This window comes from Mercenaria mercenaria, chromosome 18 (assembly GCF_021730395.1).
Source record: "Mercenaria mercenaria strain notata chromosome 18, MADL_Memer_1, whole genome shotgun sequence".
Classification (NCBI taxonomy): Eukaryota; Metazoa; Mollusca; class Bivalvia; order Venerida; family Veneridae; genus Mercenaria; species Mercenaria mercenaria.
Window position 1 is genome coordinate 47215348 of NC_069378.1, and position 11602 is coordinate 47226949.

Sequence of the window (11602 nt, forward strand, 5' to 3'; positions counted from 1 at the left end):
CTTTTTGAATTAAATAATTCAAAAGTACGTTGATGGTTATAATTCTTCTAGCCCTGATGAAGACGATTCTGGTAATAAGTATGTTACGACGGCAATTTGTCCCAAAACGACTACGGATTTATCAATTATTCATACAAGTTCTGACTTAAAATCACCGTAAGGGTTAGGAAAAAATTATCCCTTTTGTAATATATGTATGTGAGTAATAGCTCAATAATAACTGGAACCAAAGAAATAAAGTCTTCAAGTCATTCGTTTATAAATATTCCATATTTAAATAGATATGTAGCATACACAAATGGCAGTTAAGTGCAAAAAATTGTAAAACAATCACAATGCAGTATATCAAAATGACAAATAAAAGACGCAGCAACGTTTTATCTCGGTTAAAAAGCAAAAGTGTCAACTTAAATGTGTTATTTTAACCAGAATGAAAGACGCTAAGGAAAACAAAAACTTCCTTTATCATTGAAACACGGCGTGCCCATATAATTGAAATCAAGCTTTGAAAAAAAAATTCTCGGTTGAGTTAGACTTTCTTCTGTTACCGTATTTTGAATAAGTGTTCTGGGAAATTTGAACTGCGTATGAATTGTCATAAGTCATCAACAAAACTTCTGTGAATGACAATCAGCTTTTATGTCGGTATAATCAAATTCCATAACGGTCTCTTCCAGCATTGTTTGCATTCAGACATCTCTAAATGCTTTATTAGCCGTTCCTTTCTTTCCTATCTATAGGATTAGCATGGTTAGTTTGTTTCAACTGTCTGATTTTCCGTTGAATCACTTACAAAAATGCTGTGACTAATGTAGAACGGTAATGGACCCGTACTTTCAATCGGCATTTTCCGTGCGAGTTCGGCGTTCTTCATCACGAACATAAAATTACTTTATTATAAAACGGATTTTGCTAAAATAACATACGAAGAATATATAGTCCGATAGTTGTAGCAATTTTAATGTTACATACAATTTACAATTATTTATATTGAATCATTCCAAAATACGTTTATAATCACTCTTTTACTGAAATACAAGCTTCAAACAGAATTATGACTTCAAAAAAAGAAACTGGGAAGTTCAACGAGTTTTACTTGTCAAATTTTCTAAAAGGACATAGGGACTAATGAAGAGTTAACTTGCACGATTTCGGTACTCAAACTTTGCCGAACAAAAATGTTGGTTGTCACAATGCACAAGAAATTTCTAAACAAATATTTTATTATTAACCTAGTGTTCATTTTATTGTCGAAATCAGAGTCTCAGACCATTTATAAATGTACGGTAAGGTGTTTTGACCAAATCGAGCATCGTTTCAATAACCGTTCTATATCAGAAATGTTATAAGAAAGCTTATTATTATTATAAAATACTATTTCAGTGGCTTAAATACGGACGTGAAGCTAGCCAGCATTAATTTTCATTTTTATTTTGAAACAGAAACATAATGGCTGTTACTTCGATAAAAGCTATAAATATACGTACTTTGCTCATGGCACGAAGTTATTGAAACGTGTTGATGCAAGCTTAGATTTTGTTTTCGAGAGATACTGTCGTTATCTCCAATCCGAATAAGATATTCTTGTGTGTGTTTCAAGAATAGATTCCATACATTTTGTCCTTGTCTATTGAAAATCATGGTGGAATACCCTATTTATAAAACCCTTTTCTGACAATGAATTCTTAGGTGATCACAATACCTTCAAATTTGACAAAAAAAATCTATTTCAGCTCTGGGATTCTTTAAACTACTACTCATGTTATGCACGTTTATATAATAACTTCATTAAATAAAGCTTTTATAATTCATGATAATAATAGTAATAATAAAAATAATAATAATTATCATTATTTTTGTCATAATTATTGGTGTTGATGTTTTACCTTGAAGGAAAGTCAGGAGAAACACCGTTACGGTTTAAAATTATCAAAACAGTAACTTCATATAAAGGGCATATACTTTGAGAATTTTACATTTCAAAATGCTCACTTTGTATTTATCCGTGATGTTGTTAACTGGTTGTATATAGAAACTGTTAACTTGTAATCAAGGCCTTTGATTTTGCATAGTATTTCATAGTTGATTAGAAGCGTGATAGGCGTTACAAGTTCATTGAGCCTGGCCTTTAAAAATTTATAACAAAAAAAGCATATGTAGTAAATATATGGAAACTGTAACTAATTGTTAAGTTGTGTTTATTGTAGAAAAAAAAACAACATTTATATCTCCTATAGAATAGTATTTGTAATAATATACATGAATATTCAAGTCTTGAGTGTTTCAGTCTAGTACTTTAATATTTTCTCGTTTATTGGTCAAGTAATGTTGCAATAATCTCAATCGTATCGTTGTCGTATTCCTTACAATCGGAGTCAAATATGACAATTAAATTAATTAAATCATATAAGAATAAACAAAAGAGTAAAAAAAAAAACATACCAGGTCCACACGTGTTTATTTCCATGTTTCCCGAAAAGCGGACTTGTTAAAAAGTATTCGCACATGACGGTTGTTTTCGATACGTTATGAATTATCAATATGACTCTTAGCGGAGGCTGTAATTAGGGTCCTTTCCTATTTAAAAAAGAAAGAAATTGTCATTAGCTTAACGTTTTCACATAAAACTAAACAGTCTGTCAAGTTTTTGATGATGCAAGTAGGAAGGTTTTATTAGTTAGGGCATATCGTGTTGTAAAAGTTTCTGCTGTTTGTGAAATATGAGTTTACTTTCAGACTTGTCAAAAAAAAAGACCCTGTCATATGCACCATCAACACACCCATTATTTTCCCGATAGAGTAATGCGTAAGCTCCTGATTGGCTGAACTGTATGATTCAACAGGTGGGTGTGGTTTGTTCATCTTGGAAGTTGGATTAATGGCAGGTGTGTTTTGTTCTGTTGTTATTAGTATTCAGACTTTTTAGAATATGAAACGTTTCCTTAGCTTCATATATGGAAACAGGGTCACGATAAATATTTTGGTGTGTTTTGAAATATCAGCCCATGGAAACCGATGGGGATGAGGGTATATAAACGGAAAGGCTTCTACGGAACGTCAGCAAATCCTTCGACTTACATAAGGACCCGAAAGTGTATGTTGTGTGGAACTGAAAATGATGACTTGGATTCCAGTTGCGTTGTTGGCAATTGCCTGTTTCTTTCAGGAAGGAGGTAAGAAATTTTATGCTACATAATTAGCGTGCTAGGATTTGAGTTGCCTAAAAACCTACATATCTAGTGTAGTCTTAAAATTTCAAATTAGATTCATATTCTGTTTTGCTTATGAAACGTATTAGACAAAATAACTTAGCATAAACGTCAGGAGATTTTTATGTTTCGCTTATCTATAAAATACTGTAATATATCAGTTAAATAAGATTAATATGTTTAATGTTTTCGAACAAATATACATCTCTTTTCTGGCACATGTATTATAGGTAACATCCTTGTAAAATCTTTGTAACAATATTGTAACATCTACAACACTAAATTAATGATGTAGTTTTTCTGCCAATATTAAAAACATGGGGTGTAACATGCGTAACATTAACAGAACCATCAATGAAACATCCCTGCAACATCATAGCAGCATATATATAACATCCCTAATACATGTAATATCACGTTTGCTTTATAAGCAAAACCAGTCAGCTCAACTTTGATCCTTGCATTATGCAACTCGGGTGTAAACGAAAACCGGACTTTTATTACATCTATCACATGTGCTTTAACATGTTTTGCTTTTAAAAAGAAAGTTTTTTTTCACATGAATGATTAACATTAGCGGATGATATGAACAAACTACAACATGCACTTAAAGACAAAGTAGATGGTTTTGGCCTGAGAATCAAATAACTGAAACCAATGGACACATCGTATTTAACCTTTACGTAAGGTGTAGTAAAACCTTACCAACTACAATATTAATTTTTACAAGGTAACATCACTACGTTTCAATAACATTGAGCATTTGAAACTACTGTTTTGACTGAGAATGCCTCATTCCTGATATAAGGAAGGAAGCAATAAAATATGCATCAGACAAGAACTATGCTAAGTACAACTTGTTTCTGTGGCGGTATCAGATATTACGTTGCCACCCAATGTGGTGTATTGTTCGCGTTTTTACAGTGCAGCATTCTGTTTCACAGTACCTTTTTGTAATATTCGGCTAGTAAGGACCATTAAAATCTAAATTTTCTAAGTGCAGTTACCCTAACTTTATTGTCTCCACGAAAGAAATTTTAAGATGTAAACTTAAGAACACTGCACACATATTGGGAGCTAAATATGAACATTTTTACTATTTCCTTTTCCCAGTATAGCAGTTAAAACAGTCTATACGTATGGTTTTTAGTTACAAGATATAATGAATTTCCTAAGCTAAACATTCTTGAAACATATTCCAATAATGTTGCAAGTATTCAAAATATTCTCCAAGGTCAATATAATCCAGTAAAACTGTGCCTCATAACACAAACTTAATACCAGAGTATCACATAGCGTTATCAAGATATTAGATTAGATTGCTATTTGTACTTGAACGGGTATGTGTGCAGATAAGCTTCTAAATATTTCAATAAGCGTCTGACGTGCAAACGTTTTGAACAGTACCAGTAAATCACACAATAAGCGTCTGACGTGCAAAAGTTTTGAACAGTACCAGTAAATCACACAATAAGCGTCTGACTTGCAAACGTTTTGAACAGTACCAGTAACTCACACAATAAGCGTCTGACGTGCAAACGTTTTGAACAGTACCAGTAACTCACACAATAAGCGTCTGACGTGCAAAAGTTTTGAACATTACCAGTAACTCACACAATAAGCGTCTGGCGTGCAAAAGTTTTGAACAGTACCAGTAACTCACACAATAAGCGTCTGACGTGCAAAAGTTTTGAACAGTACCAGTAAATCACACAATAAGCGTCTGACGTGCAAAAGTTTTGAACAGTACCAGTAACTCACATAATAAGCGTCTGGCGTGCAAAAGTTTTGAGCAGTACCAGTAACTCACAAAACACAATCTTACACGTCAAAATGTATTCAATTGTAACAGTAAACCTACACGTTTTAATCCCATATATTGAGCTGTTCGATGGAAGTCTCGGACAATTGTTCGAAACGTGTCTTTTTATGTATATTAGTTTACTACACGTACGCGAACACGTACACGTATGACATTGCAAATACTTTATTTGTTTCAGTTCGATGTAACATGTAATGGCATTTTAGAATATTGAGCTTGTGCGTTAATGTACTTCTTAAGTCTGAATTAGTAATGTTACATTGAAGTACACCATTATATTTACAGATGCGGCTATTACGGCTTGGACTGAACCGACTATAAATTCAGCAGCCAGCGGAACTGGTTCATATTCTTTTGCTGAAAACATTGCCACTGGAACAGGCGGTGTCAGTAAGACTATTGCCGCTACTGGTACAGGTACTATGGCATACACATTACTGACGAGCGGGACACCATTTTCAATTGCAAGCGCCACAGGTGTACTATCCCTAGATACGGCTCTTGACTATGAAACGACAACAACATATACGATAGAAATACGGTAATGTTTATTTTTTATTCATCGCAAGGTTACATTGCGTAATTATTATTATCGGAGTTATATCATAGTTAAACGTCTAGTTTCTCGTTGGTAATAAAAAAGAAGATATACTTAATTCTAACACGACCAGCAAATAACCTATATACACATAGGAGAAAATCAATCAACGGTTATTTTGTGATAACCCTTGCAAGTGCAAAGTAGTGACGTCATCCTCTTTGTATATAATGATCCAGGTGCGTAGCACGAAGTGTAGTTTATGTCGTAAAAAGTAGTTACCATTTTTGTCTAACATTGTTTTTACTAGTATGTCGTCTTAGAAACGAGATAACAAGTTCCCAAGTATGATTTATCGTAGAATAATCCGAATTTTTCGTTCTTATGTGAAACTATATATATCACGAATATTTTTTACGCATAAGAACGCAAACACGGGCTATTCTACGATAAACCACGCTTGGGAACTTATTATTTCTTAAATATATTTCTGAAAATGAAAATTCAGCAACAAATATTCAACCTCATATTTAATACGAGCCGCGCAATGAGAAAACCAACTTAGTGGCTTTGCGATCAGCATGGATCCAGACCAGCCTGCGCATCCGCGCAGTCTGGTCAGGATCCATGCTGTTCGCTTCCAAATCCTATTGCAATTACAGAAACCGTTAGCGAACAGCATGGATGCGCAGTCTGGTCTGGATCCATGCTGGTAGCAAAGACACTATGTTGGTTTTCTCGTGACATGGCTCATATGGTCTTGTTGCTTTATGTTAGTATGTAAGAGTAATACAGAAAGTAATGTTAATGGCGATTGGTTTGAAAGTTGTTTGGCTAGACAGGCAACTATATTGCAGAATGGTTGATAGTCAAATCTTTATCTTCTTGTCACATGAAAAACCAAAACAAAAATCCCAGAAGAACAATACATACGTAATGTAAAAACATCGTAAAATTAATCTATATTACTGGTATTGTTATAAGTTAAAATCCAAGCAAAAGACTATTCATCTACAAATATATGAAAAAGATTTTATACTTTATTAGTACAACTTGTATGATATGAGCCGCTCCATGAGAAAACCAACATAGTAGCTTTGCGACCAGCATGGATCCAGAATAGCCTGCGCATCAGCGCAGTCTGGTCAGGGTCCAATCTGTTCGCTTATGGTTTCTCTCATTGCTATAGGTTTTGAAAGCGAACAGCATGGATCCTGACCAGACTGCGCGGAACTGGTCGCAAAACCACTATGTTGGTTTTCTAATGGCGTGACTCATATATTGTCTTACAGCATACATGCCTGAGTAGCAGGGCGTATAGTTCGTTGTTTTAAATCCCTGTTTAAAAGGTAAATATAACGCAGGAAAATCATAGGAGGCAGATATAGAATGTAGTATATATAAATATCAAGGTTAAATGGACTTTTCTACTGACGTAAAACAAATTTATATGATCAAGTTTTACGCCCTTTTGTCTGTATTTTCAGGGCTGTGGACTCTGCTTCGCCTGCGGGTTCCGGTACAGCCACAATTACTGTGACAGTCACAGATGTAAATGAAGCTCCAACATTTACAGCAGCAGCATTTGGTGTCTGCATCTCCGATGCTTCCACTGCTGGTATAAATTAATCTGTTTTCATTATCAGTTAAAAATTAAATTGTATAGTTCTCAAATTGAGAAAAAAAAAACGTTTTAAATTTCAATACTTGCAGTTTTTTTAATGCCCTTTTCCGATAAAGTTACTGAATATGATAAAATCAAACGTTAGAAAGTTACATAAATAATTTACCAGATGCTGATTTGTTTAGAGTGACTCGCTTTATGCATTTTAGACGAATTGTTTTCTCTAAAGAAAACGCATGAAAAGGAAGAAATGGATGAAATGTAAGGGTGACTTATTTAATTAATTCTCATAAGTTACCAAACATAATTGGGAAAAGGAAGTAAACCGTTGCGACGCTTTCTACATTAAGAATAACATCAGTATTCTTTTTTTTTTTACTAATATCTAACACATATTTTACACACTTCATCACTTTTCAGTCTATATTTCAAAAAATAAACCTTATTGTGGGCGAATAACTTTAATTGTTTATATTTACTACGCAAATGTGTTCAATTGCTTAAGAGTTTCTTTCTTCTTTGAAGGAACAACTTTAACAACAGTGACTGCAACCGATCAAGATTCGGGAGACACCATTACATACAGTATTGCTGGTATGTTCTTAATTTTTGTTAGGCTTTTCTCTTTTATCGAGTTCATTAAAATTTTCATCGAATTAGAATGCATTGTTACGGGGGCTTCATCTCGCTCTGTCCCACTGGTCAGATCGTTCTGTGTCTGTACTAGTAGAGGATGTTTTTCGCGCTCTGTGTGTTTGCTTTTGTTGTGTGTAATGCGCCTTTGACCGTGCGTTTCATGAAAAGAGCGCAATATAAATCTGGTATAATAATAATAATAACGTTATCGAGATTTTATGTTAATCTAAATAGAATATAGATGGGAAAATTCTTACAAATAATATTGATACTGTAGCATTACCGAGAGATAAATGTCTACAACCATCGACATTTTGTTTTTTTTGTTTCGTTTTACATTGTATTTTGTCCGTTTTTTGTTCTGTTTTTTTGTTTGCAACGGTCGTCAAATTTCAAATGCTATTATTGCTACGTATTTGACTGAAATAAAATATAAATAACAAACCTTGACTACTATTTAATTAAAACTGTAAAAAAAAACATAAACATTTTGTGTATATCAGGCGACAGCACGAACACCGACTTCAGTATTGCTTCAACCGGTGTTATCACAGTGGCAACAGGAAAAACACTTGCAGCATCTACAACGGCTGCTTATGCCCTGCAGATTGAGGCTGCAGATAACGATGGAACACCACTGACTGGAACAACAACAGTTGGCGTACTTGTTCAAGCATGTTCATCTGGGTCGGCTGCTCTGCTTGCAAGCTCTGTCCTGGTACTGATGATGGGTTTCACCATGCTGTTGAAATAAAACACAAATAAGCTGAAGGATGTGTACTAATCATTTCAAATGGCATATTGTGACGTTGTAAATCGTGTGTTGTGCGGTCATAAGTCGATTGTTTCGACGGCATAAGTAGAATGGTATGACGTCATAAGTCGAGTGCTGTGACAAATGATATGTCCATCCTGTGCAAAAAGACATTTTATGGCCATGTAGAAATTACATTTATAACCGAAATCAAAGTCGAGTAACACTCTTTTATAAATACAAATAAATTTACTCGTAGTAGTCAAATAATTTCACCAGAAATAGTTATAAAGACTGCAAATTTGGGTTTGGATCAATTATTTTTTATGAGACGTATAAATTTAATGTGAAATACCCGGTAAGCTGATTCCTTTTCTTTAATAAACGTATCTTATTTATCAAATGAATACTTTACCTGGAAACAAAATAGTCCCTCGAAGGATGATGCGGATTTACAAAAATTCTGATCAAAATCTACGCTTTAAGCTAACTATATATAAATAAATAGAAATATAATATTCCTGAGTATTAATCACTATAAAGCGGATAGTCAAGAGGTGATAACATGCATTCATTATTTGTTAAATCTGATAAACATTCATTTTAAGATAATTTTTACCCCAAAAAATAACGAGAAGTGTACTTACAATTTCACAACTTACTGTGTGTTTTGTGTGTGAGTGAATTTTGTTACAACATAGGCTTTCCCATTAATGAAATGGCAGACATTGAAATATGGGTCAGTCTGTGCCTCTTACTCTTCTTTTAGCCTGGCTTCAATAACATGTTACATTTAACTTTGTAATATTGCAGTTAATTACGTCAACGTAAACAGCGTTTTGAAGTTTAATATTCCTTTTACAACGAGATATCACACAGTAACGACAATAAAAAGTAATTATCATTTTAAGGATACAAATCACAGTTTTATTTATTGGTTTTGTGGTACTTAATAGATAAAATTATACAGTTGATAATGTTTTACAGTTTATAGCAGCTTACTATCTTTTCTGCTCTTTGTGTTTTGAAATAAATCTTTAAAAAACACGGCATGCCTATTGATTGTTTCATTTCCATCCTACGGCCTTGAGAGTGTTATATGTACATGTAACCACGGTCGTCAAAGGTAGAGGTATTTTGAACAACGTGAAATACCAAATTTATTGAGATCTTCATCACCCTGTATCACGAAGACCGGGACGTTTAAGGCCAAACGATATTTTAGTTTATTGCATTAAGGAGCATTCACACCGACCGAATGTTCCAGGTCAAATCATAGTATTTGATGCTACAAAACAAAAACATACAGAGCACTATTTTCAAGTGTGTCATGAATGCTTAAGAATTGTTACTGGAAAAATTAACAGCCTTTCAACATTTGAGCCGTGCCATGAGAAAACCAACATAGTGGGTATGCGACCAATATGGATCCAGACCAGCCTGCGCATCCGCGCAGTCTGGTCAGGATCCATGCTGTTCGCTAATAGTTTCTCCAATTCCAATAGGCTTTAAAAGCGAACAGCATGGAGCCTGACCAGACTGCGCGGATGCGCAGGCTGGTCTGGATCCATGCTGGTCGCATACCCACTATGTTGGTTTTCTCATGGCACGGCTCATTTAATTGACAATATACGTGCTCTACACATACAGAAGGGTACAAAATTGTATCCTACAGGTCTCCTGATACCACACGTATTGGGATCAACCTCAGTTTGTCAGAAAAGCAGCGTGGTGCTCAAACAAAAAACAAAGGAAACTACTTGATATGGCATGTAATTATAATTATACTATTACGAGGAACGAGTTTTGCCACACTTTACCCTCTGTATTTCATCTGTTACATTAGCCCATTTGAACCACGCGGAAGCAGCGAGGGTTCACAGCCAGTGATGCCTGCTTTGTATGGCTTTAAATTATCACAAACTGTCATTTTATCTTGTTGCAATCCGGCACTGCTTTTGTTATGTGTAAACAAACCATATCTGTAGTCCTGTTCTTTGTAGGCATTACAAGCCCTTCTGCTTATTTCTTTTCTTCGTTCCAAAGTACATTAAAAACCTTTTAAAAGGAAAAAGATCGAATCTATCATACCTGTCAAGTTATAGATATATGTCACAGGGTGAGGAAAATGTGCAGTCAGTGCGGGGCTCGAACCCTAGGACCTCTCGCTTACCGACTGAGCTAACCGGCTGCCTGACACATCTTTCCCCCTAACGTGACCAAGTTCGTACCGTAACATACACCCCCACAAGTTGGAAACTCGTCCTCGAGTTCCGGACGTACTTAATATTGCATGCGTCGTTAGACTGACCAAGAAGCATGCAACGGTCCCATGTTGGGCGCCAAATGTCACATGGTGAGAAAAATGTGCAGTCAGTCCGGAGCTCGAACCCGGGACCCCTCGCTTACAGGGCGCTCTACCGACTGAGCCCACCGGCTGCCTGACGCATCTTCTCTCCCAACGTGACCAAGTCCGTACCGTGACATATATACTACAATGTAACTTAACACGAAGTATTTATATGGTTCTAAACATGTATATTTACATATATCTGTGGGTCTCTGGGTGTGGGGTGGGAGGGTGTGTGTGGGGGGGGGGGGGTGACAATGGCGCTGAATTTAAAGGCGAATTCAGCGGAACAAATTTTACCAAGTCGTAGGTAACTTTGTTGTTATACAACTCTGTAACATGACTATGTAATTACTCCTCAAATTTGATAGTACTAACTTGCAGAAAGGATTACATCGATATCATATAGTCGGCCCTTATTTGCACGTCATTAATCATTTTAATACTGATTTTTAATGCACAGTGGGTTTTCCTTTGTAATCTGCATATTTTGAGGCTGTAGGTTATTTCATAAAAGAACATTTACATCGGGACCCTATCACAGGAAGATATCCGCATTATTTACTTGGTTCTACTAAAATACTCATGTAATGTTGATAGTTTATTTATACTCTAGCAATGATAGTGAACACTTGTAATTACATATGTTTTTCAAACTAAATTATCACA

At 35.1% G+C, this 11602-nt stretch overlaps 1 protein-coding gene across 1 annotated transcript; it reads left to right on the forward strand.

The window, feature by feature from the left end:
- The first annotated feature begins 3006 nt into the window (after positions 1-3006).
- LOC123538559 (protocadherin-1-like) lies at positions 3007-9632 on the forward strand. Its single transcript, XM_045322741.2, has 5 exons — positions 3007-3173; positions 5317-5572; positions 7057-7187; positions 7719-7787; positions 8333-9632. Exons 1-5 carry the CDS (start codon positions 3116-3118, stop codon positions 8581-8583), a joined length of 765 nt encoding a protein of 254 aa, XP_045178676.2. The 5' UTR covers positions 3007-3115; the 3' UTR covers positions 8584-9632.
- The last annotated feature ends 1970 nt before the right edge of the window (positions 9633-11602 follow it).

Excerpts from the sequence above, each read along its gene's own strand:
- LOC123538559 (XM_045322741.2), top strand. The coding sequence starts at position 3,116 with ATGATGACTTGGATTCCAGTTGCGTTGTTGGCAATTGCCTGTTTCTTT. Across the intron at positions 7,188-7,718 it reads CTCCGATGCTTCCACTGCTG|GAACAACTTTAACAACAGTG; the intron begins GTATAAATTAAT and ends TCTTCTTTGAAG. Across the intron at positions 7,788-8,332 it reads CATTACATACAGTATTGCTG|GCGACAGCACGAACACCGAC; the intron begins GTATGTTCTTAA and ends TGTGTATATCAG.